Source organism: Catharus ustulatus, chromosome 15 (genome assembly GCF_009819885.2).
Source record: "Catharus ustulatus isolate bCatUst1 chromosome 15, bCatUst1.pri.v2, whole genome shotgun sequence".
In the NCBI taxonomy this organism is placed as follows: Eukaryota; Metazoa; Chordata; class Aves; order Passeriformes; family Turdidae; genus Catharus; species Catharus ustulatus.
This window is the reverse complement of record NC_046235.1, coordinates 15710725-15734029: the sequence shown is the minus strand read 5'-3', so window position 1 is coordinate 15734029 and position 23305 is coordinate 15710725. Positions and strand designations below refer to the sequence as shown.

At 54.0% G+C, this 23305-nt stretch overlaps 1 protein-coding gene and 1 long non-coding RNA gene across 4 annotated transcripts; one reads left to right on the top strand and one right to left on the bottom strand.

Moving 5' to 3' along the window:
* Positions 1–1897: 1897 nt before the first annotated feature.
* On the top strand, positions 1898–6628 carry LOC117003364. Of its 2 annotated transcripts, XR_004419503.1 has the most exons (3): positions 1898–3398; positions 5758–6002; positions 6194–6628. It is a non-coding gene; the product is annotated as an uncharacterized LOC117003364 (long non-coding RNA). The 2 variants fall into 2 exon arrangements; XR_004419502.1 differs by having other exon boundaries at positions 5758–6628.
* Positions 6629–7745: 1117 nt separating this feature from the next.
* HRH2 (histamine receptor H2) lies at positions 7746–20615 on the bottom strand. 2 transcript variants are annotated; one of them, XR_004419501.2, is made up of 4 exons: positions 20082–20615; positions 13440–14935; positions 10268–10433; positions 8415–8494 (listed from the first exon to the last, which is right to left on the bottom strand). XR_004419501.2 is itself a non-coding variant. In XM_033073257.2 (3 exons), the coding sequence occupies exons 2-3, from the start codon at positions 14555–14557 to the stop codon at positions 8398–8400; spliced, it is 1215 nt and encodes a 404-aa protein (XP_032929148.1). In that variant the 5' UTR covers positions 14558–14935; positions 20082–20615; the 3' UTR covers positions 7746–8397. The 2 variants fall into 2 exon arrangements, 1 of the variants encoding a protein (XP_032929148.1); XM_033073257.2 differs by lacking the exon at positions 10268–10433 and having other exon boundaries at positions 7746–8494.
* Between the last annotated feature and the right edge of the window lie 2690 nt (positions 20616–23305).

Sequence of the window (23305 nt, the reverse complement as noted above, 5' to 3'; positions counted from 1 at the left end):
GAGCTTTGGCAGAACCCCCTCAGGCCCAGGCGAGTGTGTGTGCCCTCCTCATGTGGAATGGGTTGACACGTGGCAGTGTCACCTTGGTCATGGGGGACCAGTTTGAACAGCAGGATCAGGGTGATGAGCTTCCCCCTGTGCCCCAGCACTGCAGAGGGGTTCAGGCTGGACACCCCTCTTCTGCTGTGCTCCCCAGAGATGGCCCTGTGGCAGCAGAGAGCTCAGGAAGGGCTGGGGTCACCCCTCTCCTGCAGACTAGAACTGGTCAGGGAGATTTTGCAGCCTCAGGAGAGGATGGAAAACACCTGGGGTCCGGCTGCTCCCCGAGATCCCTTCTGGCATCCCTTCAGCTGCAGTGTGAGGATGCTCTGTGCCTTTTCCCATCTTCTCCAGGACCAGCAGCAGCAATTGTCTCAGGCTTGACCATTGCCCTCTTCCTCCCCTCTCCTTCCTTCCCGGAGAACGTGGGATTCCTCTTCCTGCACTTTGATCTCACCAATTTTTAGCTCGTTCTGGCTGCTTTATAGGCACTAATCCCTCTGCAGGCACCGGGGAGAATCCACCTACACTCCATGCAGTCTTAAGTCTTATTGTGTAAACAAAATCTCAAACACAAAATCCCTAATCTTTAATGGTTGGAGCCTCGGATACCTGTTCCCCCGTGTCCTGCCTGATGGAGGCTGGAAGAGGGGGAAAGTCTCTGCCATGTTTGCTCCCATCCTCAACCTCAGCACAGATTAAACATCTGTACAAGATTTTAACCTTGTTTTTTTTCCTTTCTTCCTGGCTGTTCACACTGGTGAGCCACCCTGGCCCCCTCCCTGCTCTACTGCATTTGTTCAGCTTGGGGGATCAAACTGGGTGACATTTGGAGTTGGGATATTTAAAATGCAAATTTCCCCTGGATAGATAAGTGGAATTTGCTCCCTCTTATGAAGGGAATCTCTGGGGAGAGCCGAGCACTACGGCCAGCCTGCTCTGAATGTGAAATGCAGCCAGGGGAATCCCTGCCTCCCTCCAGCCTGGCACTTGTGGGCAAACACTGGTGCAATAACCACCCTCACGACCAAGAAGGTGTCCAGATTTCCCCCAAACACAGTGTGAGGTAAGAGCTATGGGGCCTGGATTACAGCCAGGGAGGGAGAAATCTCAGGGGCTGCTGGTGTAATCCCAGAACTGATGTTTTATTCCTCTGCACCCGGGGTGCTGCTGATGTATGTCTCTCCCTCCCAGCTCGGAAATTAAAGCTTTCGCCACTTTTCTTGCTGCAGAGGAACAAATGTGTGTCTGAGAGGGAGATTTACACTTTGCTTTCCTTTCTGGAAATGGAGCGTGATTTTCCAGTGACTGCAGATGCTGGGCTTGTCCTGATGCCTTGAGAGGAGCTGCTGGGTGGGGAGAAGGAGCCCCCCACCCATCCACCCTCCCAGCCTGCTTCAGCAAACCAGGTGGGTCTGCACCCCAAAAAGGGTTTGGATGAGAGGGCTGCAGCGCTGTTTTCCCCCTCTGCACTCACAGAACTGCCCCTCCTTGTGCCCCCCCTCTTTCCTCCCCTTCCTGGTGCAGGCTCCAGGCTGGGCTGATTCACCTCCTGGCATGGCTGTACTCAAAACCTGCTAAACCCCCACGAAGGGAGAAGTGGAGGCATCTTTAGGGAAAAACACTCGATTTGCTGCCAGCCCCAAGCAGGATGAGACTGCAGGCACCAGGCTGCACACGGAGGGCACGAGGGTGTGGAAATTACAGCAGGGCTGGGATGGAGAGGAGCAAGCCTAGATTGGGAAGCCCTGGGAGGCTTGGGGGGAGTTCACCCGGAGCCACTGATGTGCATCAGCTTCCTCCCTGCCTGCCCACAGCCCCCCACTCATGCTGCAACAATTTAAAGCAAAGAGAAAAAACATAAAGCAGAAGAAGTTCAGGAGGCTCTTTGAGCTGGTCCTGGGCTCCTGCAGTGACTGGGGGCTTCCCACAAACCGTGATGCACCAAGGAATATCAGGAGCGTCATAAATATACTCTGAGAATGAAGAAAAAGGGATTTGAATTTCAACTTTGATGCATAATGTGCTTTCTCTAAAAAAAAACCAACAAAAAACCAACCTTCTTGGCAGGGACCAGACAACTTCACACTAAATCTCCTGCAGGAGCATGTTGCCAGTTGCAGAGATAAAACCTCAATGAAACACAATTAGTTTCCACTTGGATTAGCCAAACTCGCGTCTCTCCTCCCACCCAGACACCCCGGCAGCAGGATAGGGACCGCTCAGTGCCAGCCTCCCGTGTCCCCAGCCCTGCCGGGAACGGGACGGCTCTGCCCCGGGGGGAGGATAACTCTCTTTTCACGGCTAAGGGGAGCTGACAAGTGATGAATACACGAAAGCCGGAGCGCTGCAGGGCAGCCCCTGCCATCGCACCGAGGACGGCGGCTCATCACGGCTGGTTTGCTGCGGTTCTCTGAGGTTTGGAGGCTGGTGGGGAGCCTGGGGCAGGGTCTCCGTGTTATCCCCCAGCTTGGGGTTGGGGCATGGCACTGCTGCCTCCTTTCCCAGCTCAGTCCCGAAGGAGGGAGGAGCGCGCAGAGGGGATATGCTGGCAGCAGAGGCTGCTGAGAGATTTGTTCTTTAGGCAGGAATATCTCGAATATTGTATTTTTTTTTCCTTAAGGCTTATAAACTGGGAGGCTTTCTAGTCTTGGAGTTTTAGGCTTAAGCATCACTCACGGTGGCAGTGTCTCACCCTTGTTTGGCCCTGACTCCTTGGTGTCACTCTAAGCCCAAACATGTGCTTGTCACTTGTGCCGCAGCCGCATTTTTGGAGCAGGCTCACGCCTTCAGGCTGGGTCATGGTGCCCCAGAGCCAGGCTGGCAGGAGCAGATCATGGGGCAGGTAGGAAAAACAGCTCAGAGCCATCCCTGGGACAGGAGCACTCCCCAGGCCCTGCAGGTTTTGCCCTGCCGGGAGGCAGCTAACCAAGGGACCAAGAGCTGCTGGCAGGGCTCTGAGGGGAAATCAGCCTGTTAATTAAGAGCTTAATTGCCCAATAACGAATGGTGGACTTAGCTCAGCCTTGAAGCAGGCCAAGCGAGTGAAGTGCCCTCAGGGAGGGCCAGAGGAGGTGAGCCGAGGGCAGGCTTTGCCTTCTGCCGTATTTGGGAATATTTGTAAATCTGTACATGGAGAGAACAGAATCCTGCAGCCCCCTCAGTATTTCTGTCCCTGCTGTCTCCAAGGTGGGAGGACCGGGGTGGGGGTCACTTGTCCCTCCAACAGTACAATACCCCAGACAAGGGGTGGACATTCCTGCTGATGGAGGAGGGAGGGGAGTTTGCGAGCTGGAAAGGGAGAAGAATTTCCTTGGCTTGGTGTGTTTTGCTGCAGAAAGGCGGTTTCAGCTCCAAGGGTAAGGGAAATGAAACAGAAAAATGCTTCCTATTAAGCCAAAGGGATGGAGAGCCCTGCGTAATAGTTGTGTCTGCAGGGGCTGCTCGCTCCGCATCCGCATCCAGCGCGGCCCCGCGCCAGCGCGCCCGGGAGCCGCGGGGACAGGCGGGCTCGGGGACAGGCGGGCTGGGGGACTCGGGGACAGGCGGGCTCAGGGACACGGGGACAGGCGGGCTGGGGGACACGGGGACAGGCGGGCTCGGGGACACGGGGACAGGCGGGCTCGGGGACAGGCGGGCTGGGGGACACGGGGACAGGCGGGCTCGGGGACACGGGGACAGGCGGGCTGGGGGACACGGGGACAGGCGGGCTGGGGGACTCGGGGACAGGCGGGCTGGGGGACACGGGGACAGGCAGGCTCGGGGACACGGGGACAGGCGGGCTCGGGGACACGGGGACAGGCGGGCTCAGGGACACGGGGACCAGCTCCAGCCCCCCGGCTCCGGGCTGGGGACAGCCACAGCCAGCGCCACGGATGCCAGGCAGTGCTGGGGACAGGGCAGGTGGGTGCTCCCCACACAGATCCCTGTGGTTTCCTGGGCAGGTCCCATGGGGGACGGGGATGTCTGAGCTCAAGGTGTGGATTGAGTTGGGTCTAAGGAGCTGCTGGAGGGCGTTTGGCCAATGCTGATAGCCTGTTCTGAGGGTCTCCTGACTGCTGGGACCTGGGCAGTGCCAGCACATCCTGCTGCCCTGCCCTGCCCTCATGGACCCAGAGAACAGCCCCAGCACAGATCCCAAACCCCACAGGCACCCCTTGCCCAGGGCATGGCTGTGGTTCTTCATCAGGGGATGTTCTTCCCCTGTGCTGATAGATTTTTTTTTTTAAAAGCCCAAACAGACCTAGCAGCTTTGTGGCAGGAAGAACAACATCCATTCTGGAGCTTTCCCAAGTAATTCATCCTCTGAGAAATTAATTATCAGCACCGGGGCTGCGTTTAATCAGCATCAGTCCCTGTGTGCAGGGGTCGGAGGGTGCTGCTGCCTCTGCCTCCAGCGGCTCTGGTTCCTGCTGGCAGGGAGGAGATCTGCTGCCCATGGGATGGGAATTGTGAGCAAGGAGAGCAGATCCAGCCGGGAGGCCCTGACAGCTGTGCAAACACCCCCGGGGTAACAGCACCTGCCAGCTGCACCCAGGGAGGGTGGGGTGGAGGGGGCAGCCCGGGTGCTGAGAGCAGCTCAGACACCCACACAGGAGTCCCAGGGTGCCCATGGAGTTGTGGCAGGAATATAGCTCAGGAAACAGGGCTGTGTGACCTCCACCCTGCACTGGGGACAGCAAACCCGCGTGGGTAGCGTGTACACACACGGAGCAGCGTGTGGCACACCGGGAAGGTGGATGTGACAATGTCTGTGAGCTGGGGGACACGGGGGCATCTGTTCCAGCAGAGCTGCCTCTGGCAGCTGTTTCCCTGACAAATGATGTTTGGTTTGGTGCAAGAGCCTTAATGAAAGCAGTGGAGGCTGCAGCAGTGGGGAGGGGAGTGCTGCCTGAAGGATGCTCTGGGGGAGGAAGGAGAAGAAAAGGACAAGGAGAAAAGGACATGTACCTAGGCCACGAGCAGATGGCTCCCTGCAGGACCCACATCCTGCTGCCTGGCCAGGGGCACCGGGCTCTCCAGAGCCAGTTCTGCCTGGTGGGGTCTTGGGCCACCAGGAGAAGGTGTGTTAGTGGTGGGGGAGAGCTAAGGGTGCACTTTTGGGAGGTGGGGGTGAGGAGAGGTTTTGGGACTATTGAACTGCAGAAGCTGGAGGTCCCTTGATGTGGGGACGTGTTTTTGTCATACTTGTGCCCTCTAGTGGCTCTGTCCTCTCTCTCTTGTCCTTTGGCCACCATCCCAGTGGCACAGCCATGCTGCTGGTCTCATGGCCACCATCCTGGGGTGGCCGGGGTCAGCCCGTGCTGCTGGCACTGCCTGCCTTGGCGTTCTTGGTGGAGGGGGAATACTGGGCAGGAAGGGTTTAGCTGATGATGCCTTCCCCATGGTCGTCTCCTTCATGCAGGAAGGGAGTGCTTGTCCTTGGTTTCAAGATGTTTTGACATAGAAATATAATTTTTAGATTTGTAGGGAGGAAATGGGCTCCATAACCTTTCCAGAGGGCTTGATTCCCCAGCCAAAACTGTTGGGTGAGTGGCCCCAAAATGTATTTTATTCCAGCAAATCAAATCTTGAGATTTCTAACACAAAGTTTCTCATTTTCCACTGCTCGGGGCTGTTCTCTACCTTTCTGTTTCCTCTGTGTTTAATCACATGACAGCATGAAAAAAAAATAACCCAACACAGTTTTTTCTCATTCTACTGATGTTCCTCTTTTAGATAAAAGAAATAAAACGCTCCTTTGCCTCCGGCCCGTGGCAGCCACCACGTCTCAGCTGTGCTCCTGGGGGACAGGACGCCTGGATGCCCTGCGGCTGCTCCTGCCTCCTGTGAGCTTCTCTCCTTCTCTGTGTCTCCTCTCTGCAGGTTTTTGGACCCTTCCCAGAGCTGTGGCAAGGATGGGAAAGGTGGTTTGGTGGAAGAAGCCCAGCCAGGCACTGTGGGTCTCTGTGGGGCTGGGCAAGGTGAGGTTTGGGTGCTGTTTATAGGGGCAGTGGGAGTTCCTGTGTCCCCTGCAGGGACAGGGGGATGGGGATGTCCCCATGCACTTGGCAGCCAGCCCTGCCTGTGCTCCCTCCACCAGCAGGGGATATTTCCTATCTGACAGAGCAGATGTTGGTTAGGAGCTTCCTAAGCAGTTTCTCTTCCCTCACAGAATCGCTGCTTGGAGAGAGAATTAAATTCTCTTTTGTTGTCAGTTTAGAGGAGAACAAAACCAAATGTCACCTGGAGAAATTCTTGCTGCTGCACCCCCAGGGAACTGAACGGCTGCCTCAGGACCAGGATTAGCCCATCACTGAGAAAGCCAATGGTCCCTGAGGGGATTAGACAGACGATCGATGGTGGGATTAGTTTGTGTGGTGGCTGTGGTGACAGCAGCGACCCAGAGCAGCAGCTCCACCCTGCCTGTGCTTGCACAGAGCCAACCCCTCCCCAACCCTGTGGTCTCTGGGATGGTCCCTGAGCGGTGTCAGCCCAGTGAGGAGGGGCTGCTGCAGCCAGCACTGCCACAGATGTTCTGTATTTTGGATTTCTCCCCCTTCCAGCCTTGTTAGTATTGAAATTAAAAGCAAGTGTTTGTGAATTGGTAGCTGTTCTCCAAGACCCTAATTAGCAAATCTCTTCATCCCCTGGGGCTGCAATCTAATAATCAAAAAAAAAGAAAACCAGAAAAACCAAAAAACCCAACACCCAAACAAGCCCCGAACCTTGTTTGATGGATCGGGAGTGCTACTGGAACAGTAGGAAACAGCTCTCCCTGCTTAGTATGGTAATTAAACACTTCAATTGCAATTATTTTTGCAATTAGATAAGTCTCTAATTGTTATCATAGGTGGCAGGGGTTTGGGTGTGTGTTTGCCAGTTCTTCTCGGCGCTGGAGCAGAGCGTGGATGCTGCAGGCGATTCAGGCCTGCTCCCGCCGGGTTTGTTTGGGGAAGACGAGCTCTCCGTGTGCTCCTCTGCAGGGACCCGGCTCCTGCTGCTCTGTGAAGCTGCTGAGGAGGCAATTCCTCCATCTGCTCTGGGGGGCTCAGCCCTGGAGTCCCATAGCTCCTTGTCCCGAGGACCATGAGGGGACCTTGGCTGCCAGGGCATCGCCTTGCTGGGGATGTTTCCCTGCCCACTGATGTTTTATGGGATTTTACTGGGTGCTGGGAGGCTGGGGCTGCAAAACCCCCCTCTCTCCGCTTTCCTTGCTCTTTGGGTGCTCTTAATGAGTGGTGGAAGGGTGAAACCCACAGAGGTGCAGGTGGCAGAGGCTGACACGCGGTGCTGTGGGTGGGATGTGGGGTGGCACCCCGCCGTGGGGGATGACAGGGGGTGACACTGCGGGTGTGGCCGGAGCTCGGGGCCGGTCTGTGCCCGCAGCAAACAGGGGGAGCTCCGAGCCAGCGGTGCCACCGCTCCTAGGGGACAGCAAGGTGTCCCCTCTGCCTCATCAGCGCAGGGACCAGGCAGGGATCATCTGGTTGGTCCCATGGGGCAAGGTGTGCTCAAGGGGTGCCAGCCTTGCCCAGGGGAGCTGTGCCTGTATTTGGCTGTACTGGTACCCTGTGCTGCGAGTTTGTGCTGTGTGTCCAGGTTCTGTCCCAGCAGAGGGATGGGGATGGGACAGCAGGGTGGATGGAGCAGGGCAGGGAGGCTTTTCCCAGGACAAAGCACACCCACAGAAATAAAATATCGCAATTTCCTTTTGTCTTAAATAGATTTTTATACCACTGATAATTTCTGCACAGGCTCAGGGCAGAAACATCCTCTTTTGGGAGCCTTAGCATTGAGCCCTGGCTGCTCAGTGTCTCTCATGGCCCAGCAGGCTCCAGGGCTTCTCTTTCCCTTGCAGGAGGGCTGGGACAGGTGGTGTGCTGTAAGGACAGCCCCAGGGATGGGAGACAGCCTTGCCCCAGCATGGATGCTGAGGGACTGGGGTGTCCTGTGCACGGACATCCAGCACTGCCAACATCACCCTGAGGGCTGAGCCCTTCTGGCACATCACCCCATCTACCAGGCCTTGCCCCCTCTGAGGAGTGGTCACATCCCCAGGACACCAGGGAAGTGCCTGTGCTGCTTTTCTCCATCCTAGGCTGGTCTGCCTGGCACCAAGACCTCAGCAACAGCCCCCATGCCCTTGCAGCCTGACCTACTGCCATGGCTCTGGAGAGGGCACTCCCATCCCAAATCCCATCCCATCCCATCCCAAATCCCATCCCAAATCCCATCCCAGTCCTGTCAAGGGCATGTGCTGCTTCCTGACCCAGCTCTCAGGCATCTCTTCCTGCTGGTGTGGGACTTGATGCTGAAAGTGTCACTGCCCAGACAGGACAGGGGCGATGTTGTTCTGCAGCTCCTCCAAGGGCTCTTCTAACACACCACCCTCCTGGGAAGACACCTGGGCGGGCAGAGAACTCTCCAGCAGCGTTTGGGGATGGAGTGAATGTCATGTGCCAGAGCAGGGATCCTGCAGGGGAACACAGAGGGTGATCAATGGCTTTACAGGATGCAGATGGGTCCATTTCCCCCTCTCCTGCTCCCCAGTGTCAGGGTGCTGCATTCAGCACCTGCTGTGCCTGGGAGGGACCGTGCTGTGATGCTGTGGGGATGCTCTCGGCATCCTCGGCTAAATACTGAGTGCTGACATTTGGGCAGAGCTGAGCAGGCTTGCATCACCCCAAGACCTATCATCCAACGCCCCTCTGAGCAATATCACTTTGCTTTGTGGCTTTCTCTGCCTGTTCTTCCTGTCCCTCAGGGCAGCTAGCAGCAGTGGGGCTGAGTTGTCAGAGTTGTAGCCTTACAAAAGTTGATGTTCTGGAGTGCTCTGCTCCTGGACGCTGCTTCTCCCATGGCCCCTCTCCCGGCTGTCAGTCAGGGAATTTTTTGGTCAGGAACTGTTTGAGTGTCCTGTACAAGGTGACATTTCCTGTCCCCACCCCCATGGTGCAGAGAGGAAATCTGTGGTCATACCAGGACCTCAGATTTCCTGCAAACCTCTCCCCCCAGACCTCTGTTTCATTCTGCTGATCTAATCTGCTGATTAGATCAGCAGCCTCTCAGGGGATGGCTGGCATTTTGACTTCACCTCATAGAAACTACATGTGTCTTAGAACATATGCCCAGAGATGGAAAGCATGAAGCAGAAGAGCTGGAATAGGTGTCCCCTCTGCCCCTGGTGCTGGGCAGTGACAGCAGCAGAGATGACTCTGCCTTGTGTCTGCACTGCTGGAGGGGTGAGCACTGTGCCTGCCCTGGGGACCTTCACTTTGTGCTTTGTGCTTTCCAGACTGGAGGGTTCATTCCCCTTCTCCTGCAGGGCAGCAGTGATGCCTCCCCAAACTACAGCATCTGCAGCCTCCCATCCTCTGGTTCTCCTTCTGCTGATGGGCAGTGGCATTTCCAGGGTGATTCTCAGGGGGTGCCTCTGAGAAGTGCAGGTTTGTGCTGCACCCCAGGGCAGGAGGTCCCTGCACTCCAGCTCTCTCCCAGCTGTGTGTGTGGACAGACAGCACCAGCTCCAGTTATTGCTGTGACCTTGGCCAAGGTTAGAAATGCTCAGGGTGCAGCAGGGACAAAGTGTGCCCAGCTTCCAGCTCGTGGGTGACAATTCCCTCCCCCAAGGCACAGTCAATACAGAGAGCCCAGGTTATCAGCATGCAGCAGTGGAGGGGAGACCGTGTGGAGGTCAGGGTGACCTTGCCTGACTTTTCCTGAACAGGGCTGCACAAAATGGGCTCTCTGGAGCTGAGAGGCATCCCCTTGCATGGCAGTTGTGGCCTCCAGCCCAGCACCACTTGGAGAGAGCAGCAATGCCTGGTGCAGCATCAGCTCTTCACCTCGGGAGCCCTGCCAGCATCTCCGCCAAAGCTGCTGGCAATTTGTGTGGATGTAGGCTTGCATGAAAATGAAGTGTGCTGGGAATTCATGGGCTGAATGCAGCTGCCTCTGCAGTGCATGAGGGACAGGCAGGATGTTGCCTCTTCCTGGGTATCTCAGGCTGATTCTATAATCCCAAAACTCCAGGGCAGCCACAGAGGGGGGCCCAGCTCTGTGCACCTCCCCTGCATGTGGGACTTGATTGGAGAGCAGCCAGTGATGGATAAAGGAGTGAGGATGTATCTCTGTACTCTTTGCATCAGGAAGGGATGCCTGCACTAGGAAAAATGCAGTGGATGCTACAGAAGGGAGAGCTGCCTCTTCTTTCATTTCCACTCAGTGACCCTGGCCTTGTACTCACCCTGCAGCTCTCGCCTCTGCTGCTGAGTTCACGCTGAGGAAAGCTGAGTGTTGTCCTTTCAACCTCACACACAAGATTTTTGGAAGAGGGCAGCCAGGAGTTGAAGGCTGGGAGATGTGGGTCCTAGGGCAGCGGGCTGGCTGAGACTCATAGAAAAGCTCCAGTGCTGGGAAGGTTAAATTGCACATGAAGACAGAAAAAAGAGAAAAAGAACAGACCAGTCTGTCAGTGCCAGCCTGGTTGAGCCTGGCTTTGCTCTGTGAAGCACCAGAGTGTCTGCCTGAGGCTGGCAGCTGGGGCAGGCATGTTGAGATTAGGACAGTGATCCTTTCCAGTGGGAACTGGCTTCTCCTCTGCCCATATATTGTGGCCATGGTCCTGTCCCAAGCTGCTCTAAGCACAAATGATATGCAAAAATGTGATCCACAGTCACTCACTCAACTCCAGCATTTTCTACCCTGCTGTTAGTGCTGAATGCTCCCTCTCATGGGATTTTAATCTCTCTGACCATCAGGGTCAGGTCTCAGAGCCTACAGCCATGAGCATGCCAAGCACCAGGTCTCTTCAGAGCCCTGTCCCACTGCACTGAGGCAGGTTCCTGCAGTTTTCTTTACTGATTTTTTTGTGAGTTGCCTTCCTCTCTGGTGCCTGGTGGGGAAATGGGAGCAGCTGTCCTTTCCTTGCATCTCTGCTTGGCCCTGCACTCTCTGCCCTACCATGGAAATTCCCTCCAGCCCCCAGCAGCTGTGGAGGTCCTGTGGATTTGGATTCCCTGCCCTGCCCCTGACTGAGACTCTAAGTGACCCCTGAGACTGGCTGCAGTTCTCCAGTACATTCACTCTTGTTTGTTAGTTCTTTTCCCTATGCCTCATAACTGAAAAGAACATTGTTATTAAGGGCAACGGTTCAAAATTCTGCTTTCCCTTGAATGATCCCATGGAGCTTCTCTGAGCAGAGCTCTTCTGAGCTCTGGGTGCTCTCATCTGGGGCGGGGTAGGAGTTTTTGGAATGATTTATGTTGGTCTTTTCCTGTTAGCATGTTCAGGGTAGATGACTAGGAAGATTCTGCAGAGAGGAAGAGGGGAGAGGAACCAGCTTGGTTTGTGCTGGGGTGAAATTGGGTGCCAGGTTTTTGGTGAACAGGTAAATCCTGTGCTCACCTGTCATGTGTGATATTAGTAGATTCTGATCATCTGCCAACAGCAGATCTTTGTGTATCTGACTAAGGGAAAAAGGGAAGAGGCCACATATGATCACTGGTGCATCATTGCTGTGAGGTGAGAGGGCTACGAAGAGAATGAGAGAAAGTAACAGCAGGTGCACGAGCAACTCTTATCTGATTGTGAACAGAAACCACAGTGGTGATGCTGTGTAGGATGTGGGGGAAGATCTCTGGATTTAGAAAGGTCAAGAAACATCCCCTTGCTTGAGTGTTCCCTCTGGGGAACCAGGGGAAGAATCTTTTCTACCTGGAAAAGCTGGGAGGGCGAAAGCCAGGAAATCAGTGACCCTGCCCTCTGCCTGAGGAACAGAAACACATTTTTCTTCCCCTTTTATCTCCCTCCAAGTCATTATTATCCCTGTGTGGTAAAGCAGCATTGTGAGAAAACACTGACATTTATATTCTCTTCTCTCTTGGCTGTGCAGGGAAATCCTGGCAGCCTGTTCCCCATCACCAGCTCTCCTGGTTCAGCTGCAGAGCCTCAGTGCATGAGCCCCTGGGCAAACCAGGGGCTGCACTTCTGTGTGAGTAAAGAGGATAGCTCTCTTTGGCTCTGTATCTTTGCAGAAACACCCCCACCACCTTAAACAAGTGTTTTCCATATGTTTTAACGTACAACCTACAATTTACCAAATGCTATTACTTTGGGCTCTTCATTAATTCCTTGGAAACAGAAAAGGGCAGCCCCAGGACCTGCATTCTTGTATTTGTTCATGTTAATCCATCCATCTGTATCTCTTTTTCTGCCCCCCTCCCTTGAGTAAAGTCACAGTGGTGCCCTGGGGGAGGCACAATGCTGGCTCAGCTTTTTGGATAACTCTGAACTTTGGTTCACCTCCCTGAGTTCTCCTTTTGGTGGCTTAAGATTTTTTCTGAGGCAGGATCAAGGGCACGTGCCGCAAGAACACACGAGCGTGGCTGCTTTGGGGAGCAGGGAATCAAAGGACTCCTTATCTATGGATGGAAAGTTTCTGGGCTGCTTATCAGGCACTGCTCAGAGGTTAGATTAGTCTCAGGAGCAGCAGATTGACAGCCTGCCTCTCCATTCTCCTTGGCTGAGTGACACCTTGGAGCGAGGCAGTGAGAGGGTGGCACAGCCCTGTAGGGATGTGGGTGCCCAGGGAGGGGGCTGGGGAGACAGCCTGGCACAGAACTTGCCCACTTTTCTCCCATCCTGCTACCTCACCACACCCCTTGGTGGGACTGACCCTCGTGACATGCTTGGGATGACCCCGAGGGAATTTTCAGCTCTAACTTTACATGGGTATTTGTATTTCTAAAAACATCTGCCAACCTAATTTGGGTGACTCCTGCCCCTTTCCAGAGATGGAAATGAAACTTGCTGTTGGCTGAATTCACTGCTGATGCAAAGTGATGGCTGAAATGCTGAGGGTGCAGGCTGAGCTGCTCTGCAGGGAGCTGGAACCCAGATCTTGGCTCCTGCAGGGACTCTCAGCCTGGCTGCAGGTGCTCTGACTGTGCCCCAGGACTAATTCCCATTTTCCCCTCTGTGATGGACAGTCACCTTTTCTGGCCTCTGAAGCTCTGCTCTGTGCCCAGAATTTGCTGGGACATGGCTGATTTTGGGGAGCAGCCCCAGCTAACAGTGTCATGCTGTTCTGTAGAGCAAATTTTGGTGGCAACTGTCCCCATTACCCAGCAAAGCCAGGGGACATTCTGTGCTCCCTGTGAGCAGTGGCAATTCCAGGGCAGTAATTCCATGTGGGAAGCTGGAGTACCTGGAGTCGTGCTGCCAGCATGGAGGGGATGAAAACTGGGTTTCTGTGAGTCGTGATGAATTCCTGAGTGGTAGAATTTAGGAGTTACCTGGCAAGGATCTCCTGCTGGGACATCATTTGTTGCTTAAAAGTCCATGGACAATGTGGGGTCCCCCCCTCTGCCTTCCTCTCTGGGGACAGACCTACCATCGAAGTGTGGGGAGGCTCTTACCTCTTGAGGGCTCCATCAGTGAGCAGGGTCCCCTTCTCACTCCTCACTTCCAGTTTCAAGGGTTTACCCTCCTGCCCGCCCTGGCCCTGGCTGCCCCTGGGCTGGGCCTTCTGGAGGGGAGGCAGGTGGGGGTTCCTGGGGTGTCCCATCCTCCAGCAGTGCAGCAAGTGCTGGTATGCCAGCCGGAAATCCTTGTTGAGTGTCCCATAGAGGATGGGGTTCAGGGCTGAGTTGGCATAGCCCAGCCACAGAACGATGGACATGGGGGTGCCTTTGACCTTGCTGTCCCCCCACACCCCCCGGTAGGTGAACACGGTGAAATAGGGGAACCAGCACACGATGAACGCTCCCAGCACCACCGCCAGCGTCACCGTGGCTTTGTGCTCCTTCACCATGGGCGGCATGGACGTGCTGCCCCACGTGTGGTTTATCCTCTTGGCTTGCTCCCTTGCTATCCTGAGTATCCGGTAGTAGGTGATGCACATGATGACCAAAGGGATGTAGAAGGTGAGCAAGGCGTCCACTAACCCGTACACACGGTTCACTGCCAGCGTGCACTCCATGTTGCACGTGGGGTCTGTGTTTTGCACTTCTGTCCCGTTGGTGTTCCAGCCCAGGTGGATGGGTAGGAAGGAGAACATCAGTGAAACGGTCCAAATAACAACCAAACCCACGGCCACCCGGGAGGGAGTGACCACCTGGCAGTAGCGCAGCGGGGTGGTGACAGCAAAGTAGCGGTCCAGGCTGATCATGAGGAGGTTGAGGATGGAGGCCGTGCACAGCATGACGTCCAGGCTGGTGTAGATGTTGCACAAAATGCTGCCAAAGGGCCACTTCCTGGCGAGTTCATAGTAAGCAGAGAATGGCAGCACCAGGAGGCCCAGCAGCAGATCTGTGATGGCCAAGGAGACAATGAAGCAGTTTGTCAAGCTCCTGAGCCGGCGGTCGAGGATGACAGCCAGGCAGACGATGATGTTACCACTGAGAGTGATCACGATGAGGGTGACGAGGAAGAACCCGACCACCACCTGCACAGAGGAGTCCATTTTTTGAGAGTTTGTGTGGTTATAACACGGATCCATGGTGTCACTGCGAGGATGGAGCAGTCCTGCTCTCATCAGCTCCAGAGCTGCCTGGAGTCAGCCTGTACCAGGCAGGGTAGAGCCTTTCCCAAAGTGACCCTTACTCTACAGAGACCTTGGAGAACACTGCAGAGTCACTTCATATGTTCAGCCTTGTGTGCTGGGAATGACATGGTCTAGGAAAGATGTGGAACTGCAACTCATTTGTGCCTGTTGGTCCCCTCTGGGAGCTCAGTGCTGGAGATGATGCCCTGTGGCAGCTGCTGGTGGGTCTCACCTGCTTCTTTTCCTTTCTTGCCTTCTCCTTTTCTCTGAGTGACCATTTGGGCTCTCAGGCCCTCTGCATGTTTGGTTGGTGACAGTGGTCAGCAGTGCCCCAGCAGGGACAGAGCTTTGCCACCTCCCAAGGATAACCTACAGAAGAAAGCATCAGGTCAGGTTCTGGAACAGGTTGCCCCATCCCTGGAAGTGTCTAAGACCAGGCTGGATAAGGCTCTAGCAACCTGGTCTGGTAGAGGGTGTCCCTGTGCTTGGCAGAGAGGTGGAATGAAATCTCTAAGATCCCTTCCAAGCCAATCCATTCAGTGATGCTATAAGAGCATCAAGTCAGAGCTGCAGTGGGCAAAGACCCTTTGAGCTTCCCCTCAAACCCTCCAGAAACAAAGTGTCTGTACCTCCCTGGCTGCTGCAGCCCACTTAAACCCAAACTGGAAAGTCCTTTGGCAGTCAGACACCTGTGTACCTGCCAGCTGGGCTCTCCCAGCCCTAGGGGTGCCCATGTGAGGTAGGGAAGTTGAGAGAAGGTCAGGGATTTTAAAACCGTCACGTTCCTACAGGCTTACGATAAAAATGAAAATGAGGAAGATTATTAGGAAACAATTTTCCTGAGAAAGGAGCAGTCATGCAATCCAGCAAAATTAGTCACGACTACCTAATTTCTGAATCTTGGCTGTGGCTGCCAATCTCATTACACTTTGCCCTTGTATCTGTGCTTTGCAGCAGCCCAATGCCTGGGCTTGGTCCCTGCCATCACAAATCACAGCAGCTCCTGTAGCCTGTATGGGAAATCCCCACTCTGCTCTGGGTCCTGGGAGGGAAGAAGAATATCCTTGGCAGATTTACTTTTTCTGGCTGTTTTCTGTCTGGATACAAATAACAAACAGCCACTTTTTGCAAGGGAGGAAACAACAGAATAAACCTCTCTAACTTACAAATGAGCTGCTGATTATGGTGATCTCCAAGACCCTGACACTACCAGATTCAAAGGGGACTTGAGTTTTTGACTGGAAGCAATATCCATGTTGGGAAGATACATAAAGGGGAATTGAGGCGGTGCAGGGATAAGAAAGAGAGCTGAGGAGCTGGACTGACTTGCTGACCCTCATGGATCTGCCTGTGTCCAAGCTGTGGTCTCCCACCAGGAGCTTCCCAGATGAGATGAGGGGTCTCCCCATCCTCCTCAGTGTGCTGGTCCCTGTGGGTATTGCACGACCCAGCTCTGCAGGCTCTCTGCACCCCATGGAGCAGCAGAGAAACCTCCCCAGTGGTGCCCAGGATTGTGAAGGAAGGTGGAGCTGATTCTCTGCTCTGCAGAGCACAACAGGCTGCAGAGATGGAGCAGTCAGAAAAAACCCAAGGAAAGGAAAAGGTCCAGCCTTGTCAGAGGACAAAGGTGAGATTTTAAAGTTAAACCCCTCCTGCAACAACAAGATAACACTATGGTACAGGTTGAAATACTCTTCAGATGATTTACGTCTTTGATTCAAGTCTAAAGGCATGGGGGCCATGGGAGGGAGTCTACCAGGGAGACTGCATGAGTAAACAACCACTGATTGCAAGGAGCCATACAGGGGAGAGACTGGGACTGGACCACTGAGATTAGAGATGATTCCCACAGCCCTGCTGCTTCCAAAGGCATGGAAAGCAAACAACAAGACATGAACCAGCCCATGGGAAGCCTTTTGCTGAGCAGAGCAAACTCATTGCCAGACAGGAAGCCCTCTGAGTTTGGGTGCTGGGATTGAGGCTGTTGGGAGAGGGATGTGATGCTTTCAGCCATGGCAGCAGCATGTGGAGCAGTTCCTCACCTCCAGCTGCAGTGCAGGCTCTTGCCATGGAAAGCTCTTTGTTCACTCACAAAGAGAGTGTGGAACAAGCTGAACGCTGCCTGCCCACTGATGGCAGCGAGGAGAACAGGTTGTTCCCACAGAAGGATATTTCCAAGTGAAAGGGATGTGTTTTCATTGCTCCCAACATGTGGAAATGGCAGATTAAATTATAGGGGGAGTAGCACACTTAGAAAATGCTGTGGGTGGATGGCAGCCTCCTACGTGGCTGCTTCGCCACACACCAACAACCTGCTCCTGCCTCTGGCTGTTGCAGCTCACATGGGCTCTGCTGGGGCTCACCCTGGGCTCACCTTGGGCTCTGCTGGGGCTCACCCAGGGCTCTGCTGGGGCTCACCCAGGGCTCTGCTGGGGCTCTGCTGGGGCTCACCTTGGGCTCTGCTGGTGGGACCTAGCTCTGGGCACATCGGCCCATTTGGCTTCTGCTGCGGGGCCAGGGCAGCTCCCGGTGCAACCCTGCACTGCAAACTGCCCAGAAGGAGTTTTGCTTCTTACTGCTTTTTCAGATTAGCTCAGGGCAAGGAATGGCCACTTGCAGAGGAGCTCAGGTAGTGCTGGGGGCTCTGTGGCTCAGTGTGGGCTACAGGGCTCAGCTGCCTGCAAACCCTTGGGATGTTCCTCCATGGAACGGGGCAGGACCTGCCTCCTGCCAGCTCAGATGTGTGATGCTGCAGCCCTAACTGTGGTGGAGGTGCAGGAGGCTTTCCCATATCCCTCAGCCAGATTATCTCATGGAAGCAATCCCCCAGGAGAGCACAGCCTCTGGATGTGGCTTTGCAGGAAAAGCAGACTGGTATAGATGGGGAGCTGTCAGCTCTCTGCCGTCAGGACACAGACCCCAGCTCAGAGCTCTCTCCTGGAGCACTGGCTCTCTGTGACTCCACATGTGCCCAGGTCACTCACAGCCACCTTCAATCCCTGTGTCCTCTGCTCCTGTTGTGTTTTGGCAGAGCTGATTTCCTCCTCGAGGTACGAGTGGAGCAGCTCTTTCCCATGGCAGTCTTTCCAGCAGCAGCCGGAATAAATGATACCTTTCCAGCCCTGTCTCACCAGGCAGCTTCTACATTTACCTGATTATCCTCATTATCACAGCCTGGACCTGGCTCAAAATCACCCTCCTGACACTGAAGGAACCAGAGCAGGGCACTGCTTCTGGGTCATCTTTCTCCTGCCTTTTCCAGTGCTGTTCTGATTGACACTATCTCTGCTGTGAAGATTTGTCAGGTTGCATTTGTTGTTGCACTCATCCTGGGGTTCCCTAAAAGTCAGATATTTTTCCTGTGATGCTTTCAGCTGCTTAGAGAAGCAATTTTTGCTTTTTGACCCTAAGCAGGTGAGCTTGTGCCAGCCTGGTGTGTTTCTGTTAATCTTCAGTTCCTCTGGTTTTCCTCTAGTATTTAGTCCCTTGCAGAACTTTTCCCAAGTTTCCCACCAGAACATTTCTCTCAAAGAAACCCTAATTTTCTGAGCCAAGATCAGTAATGAAAACCATTAAATAAAATTTACCTCTAGGCTGATCTTTAAGGAATTCTGTTAATAGCCTTCTCTGGTGCATTAATGATCCTTCTGCTGTAATATCCTATTGTCTCCCCATTATCCTCGTCACAATTCTCATAGTAATTTCTGCTTTCTCTTGCCTGAACAAATATTTTCTGCTCTGTTGCAGTCCATGTTGCATTTGATCCACTGTGTTTCCCTTTAAAATGGCATTTATCTCCTCTGGGGAGGAGGCTGTGATTTATTCAGGGGAAGTTTCTGTTGCATTTTACCTTTTTATTTCCCCACCCCATCTCTCAGCATCCTTTCCTCCAACGTGATTGATTCCAGCACTTGGTGCACTTTTGCAGTAAGATTAATGGGATGCAGCACCGGCTCTGGCAGGGAATGCATTGGCTGCTCTCCCTTCTTGTGCTTCTACTTGTGGCATACCAGGTCTGTTTTGAACCTGTTAAAAGCCTGGATACACGGGCACCATGAGCAGACACAGGGGCAGAGAGCAGCACTCAGTGCCTGCATGTGGCAACCTCTCTTTGGGAAGTATTTCCCAGTTCTGGAAAGGACAGAGGTGGGTGGAGGCTCAGGAGAAATGCCACAGGGAGCCTTTTACCTCTGTCCTAGGGGCAGGAGGGGTGTGCTCTTGCAGACCTGAAATGTTCCTCTGCCTCCCATGATAGCTTTTTCCTGAGAAAAGTGCTTTGCACTTAGGAGTAAAGTGCATTCCCTGGCCATGCAGAGCTTGTAGCAGAGTATCACGGTTTTTTCTAAAATTATATTCAACTCCTTCCTGAGACTGAACATCTGGGCATGCTGGGAGAGGTATTCCAGCCAAGAGATGGGCAGGAGTGTGGTCTGAGAGAGGATGCTTGAGGTTTCATGGTGGAAATTGCAAAATTCCCAACCTGGGAACGGACTTCTTGATCCCCTGACAGGCCCATAAGCCTGATTCACAATGGGACAAGAGCAAATTTGTCAGAGGGTAGGACTTGAAGGCAATGTGAAAGAGGACAAATGTGAGGGGACTCTGGTGTCCTGCCTGGCTGCATCCCCAGATGCTTCTGTCCCTGTTCTTTGGGTTTCTCCAGAGCTTGGTGCTCTCTCTGCCCTACCCCAGTGTGATGTCTGATACAAAACAGCAATTATTGCCTGTTGAGGGGCTGGGGAGGCAGAACAAAATTCCCATCACTGCCACCAGCCCTCCATCATGCGTCCCCTGGAGGAAAGGGGCTCTGTGGGAAAGCAGCTGCTGAAATCAGAAAATGTGAAGAGGGATGTGGAAATGTGGAACCCAGCAGAGCACTCAGCATTTTGAAAGTTTGCTCTGCAGACAGTGCCCAAGAAAGGTGAAAATGAAAGCGGAGGTGTCAGGCTCCTGGATGTGCTTGGAGCTGCCCGAGTTTGTGGGATTCAGCCTCCTGAATCCGATTTTGGACAGGGACAACGAGCACTGTGCACCCCTGGGGACTGCCCAACCCTCCTGTGCTACAGCCCAGCCCGGGGGTATCCTGCCCTGAGATGTGACCATGCCCTGGGATGGGGCAGAGCAGATCCCCAGCAGCTGCCAGGGCTGGATGGAAGGGCTGCCGTGCTCAGAGAAAAGGCTCGGGCAGGTCAGTGCAAGAAGCCAGCAGCAGCCCCCGTGGGCAGGCTGCTGGGGCACAGATGCTGCACACCACAGATGTGCAGGGCTCTGCACCCTTCCTCTGACCGCGATGTTCTCGGATCCAGCTGTCCCCACCAGCAACAGCCAAAAAAAGTCCCCAAAGTGGCCTCCACTTCAGCCACCACGGGATGCTGAGGAGTGACACCCTCTAGCTCCGACCCAGCTGGCCATGGCAGGATCCCACTCAGCAGGGACCCACCAACCCTTCCGAATCTCACTTAAAAAGTATTTTATCAGCGTAACAACTCTGCAAGAAGCAAGGCAAAATCTTTACCTGGGGAAGGTGCTGCTGCTGTCTCAGCTGCTGAGCGTGTGGAGGCTTCAGTGGCCGCACTGGCTCCAACTTTCCGCGGTGTGTGGCTCAGCTGGGAAGGCAGGAGCGTGTGCTGCGAGCCGCGGCTGCCTCGGTCCCTCTCCTGTCTCCTCTCCTCCTCCCTTGCTCCCTCCTCCTCTGGAACCAAGCTCCCTCCCTGCTCTCGTACCAATATCCAGGCAGCGGTGACTGCAACATGAGTCAGATCTCAAGTGGGTGGGATCAGGGCTGTGAACTCAGACACCGAGGTTATCATCCGGCAAATTTGAAACGCTGAAAGTGAGCCCAGCCTCGAGCACACGGCGTGTCGGGCTGTGCCGAGCCGTGCCTGGCACAGGCAGGGGGTGGGATGCCTGCTGCCTCCCGCTGCTGCTTTCTTGAGTGTCACCATCACCTTCCTCACTCACCTCAAGCTTTGGGGCTGCTGGTTTGCCATGTGCTAAGGTTCCTTCCCTCCCTCCCGGCTCCATTCTGCAGGCACACACTTACCTGCTGTCGGGAGCCTTGATGCCACTCATTCAGTCATTCCCAATTTTTGGCTTTGCAATCCGTGTGAGCCCCTGGAGCAAGCACAGCTGAGCCTGGAGTGGGATATCAGAGGTGGCTCAGGGAGGATGGTGACTCTTGTTTTGAACTGAGGACAGATAAGGACGAAGGTGAGGTGGTTGTAAAGTGGGTGGAGGAAGCTGGAGCCCAGCCAGTGTTGGGTGCAGATGTGCTCCTTGTGCAAATGGATGTGGCAGGAAAAGCCTCCACTGTCCCATCCTTCCCCTAAGGCTGCACTCACCTCTCCTGGAAGTTGTCTCCTTTGCGTGAGATAGCAGGAAGGAACCACACGAAATGACAAACAGGCAGTGACAGCCTTTCATGTCTCTCAAATCTTTCATCTGTGGGTCTCAAAGCGCTGTGCAAATATCAGCTGCTGGGCCAGCTGTGCGAGGACCTGCTTCCCCTTTTAGCTCTCCCTCCTGAACAGAGCAGATCCCGGGCTGGCAGCAGAACTCCAGCGAAGCTTGGCCACCCCCTGGCTCCTCTGGGCCGGGGGAGAGCAGCACAGGGAGCAATGCCCTGTGAAGGAGGTGCTTCAGTCCCCACCAGCTGCGTCCAAGTTCCCCGTGCAAATAGCCAAGGATGGATTTATTACAGCCTGGATATGGCCCTGGGCAGACTCTCTGCTGGGCTGAGCTCCCCCAGTGCCCTCACTGGAATGGAGAGCACATCCCAGCCTGCCTCTGCCAAACGGGGATACCGGCGGCACTGGCACACAGACCAGAGTGCCTTTGATCTGTTTATCTCTGCAGACCAAAGCACAAATCTATCTTTAATAAGCTTATGATCTGCTAGAACCAGAGTTTTCCTGCTGATCAGCATCCCTGTGATGTGTCTGGGGTAGCTGAGCCATGGACTGGCTGCCAGATGCTTCTCTAGTGGCTGGGGTGTGCAGAGTGTGGACGTGGAGGGGTCCCTCCTCACAAACAAGATTCAAATCTGCTCAGGAATGTCTGTGTCAGCCAAAGTCGCTGGGGCGTTGATTTATTACAGGGGCCCTCGCTTGGCTCTGCTCTACATGGGATCTTTCATTGTGAAGTTTCAGGATGGGAGGTGCCATGTAAGGACAAAATGTTCTGGTTATTGAGGCAGGATTCCCTCTCCAGCCCCCTTGCACTAATTCCTCTCAATAAAAGGCCCCTGCTGTCCATGGGGAAGGCTCTGAGCTCAGCATGTTCCATCTTCCCAAAGCCTCTGGAGAAATTTGAGGCTGTATTTTGGGATGAAGGGGCATCTGGGTCAAACTCTTGTGCACAGAACAGCCTCAACCCCTGACCCTGCCAATGGCTGGGTGACTGTGGAGCCTCTGAGGGGCTGTATGGGGTCATACCCTCAGTGTGAGTTCATGGAGGAGGTGCAGCCTGCATGGACTGTGCAAGGAGAGTGGGAAAGCAGCTGGATCTCAAGATGAAAGGAGCCGTGCAGGGGCATTCCTGGTGGCATGGACTGCTGTGCTCTGTGCATCTGCACCCTGGGAAGTGGCAGATGTGACACCTGCAGAGCCTGTGGCTGGAAAACATCATTGTTGGCAAGCTCTGAAAAGGAAGGAGGCACTGGATGCTCGTCAGACCTGGTGGCTGACCTGCCACACGGCCACCTCGACCAGGCTCGCTGGGTTGCACGGGGCAGGCAGCAACCAGGGACACTGGGAAACTGAAACATTCTCTGAGTGGGCTGTGCAGAGCCAAGGCGTGAGTAATGAGTCAGGAAATGGCAAGAGGTCTCTGACATTCTCTCTGTATGTGTGTGTAAGCAGCAGTTATTAAAGGCTACAGCAATGCTGACAGATGAGAAAGTGCAAGAGAAGCCAGGAAAAGTTTGGAACTCCAGGAATGTGAGATTTGGCAAAGAAAAGCCTTTTATGGTAGAGATATGCCTTGAAGGTAGCAGCCAAATTGGGAAATCACATGTGGCAGCTCAGCTCTGAGAAGAGCTCTGTGCTGCTCTCCCCAGCATGAACTGGGTTTGGAAAAGCCAAAGCTGGGGTAAGGGGAGTAGAAAATATGTAGAAAACAAAGTGTCTGGATGCAGAGCAGCTCCTTGGGCAATGCAGGCTGAGAGGAGTTGGTCCTGTTGGGTTTTAGAGACATTTGTGTGGACTCTGGCAGAGGATTGTGGAATAGGAAACAGACTCGTGTTGAGTTGTTTCCTCAGGAAAAACCAAAAGCAAAGCTGAGGAAAGGTACTGACCCCACCATAGACCACTGAACTTCCTGGCTAGCAGGCAGAGGCCAGTAACTTATTCAAATCATCTGAATACTTTAATTTCCGGTAGATTATATACACAATGCAAATAAACAACACAGACCTCCTCAATGGGCTAATAAAATCTTACCCTTTTTAAACAAATAATTTCCAGTTAAATCCTGCCCTGGAAAACAGGATAAATAATGACTGAAATCTCTTATATTCCCTGGCAGAGACTGTGTAAGCCACAGCATACTCATGGGAAAATAAATATTACAGGAAAAGGGCATATTAAACATCTGCAGTGAGTCTGGGGCTGTGCAGGCTGGGCAGCTCCCCAGGATGGTGGGAGACTTTTGCTGAGGGGGCTGAGCTCCAGTGCAACATCCTGCTTGTGTATATATGCCATTAATCCCAGCCATTCCAGGAATAGCTGTACCCAAAAGCAC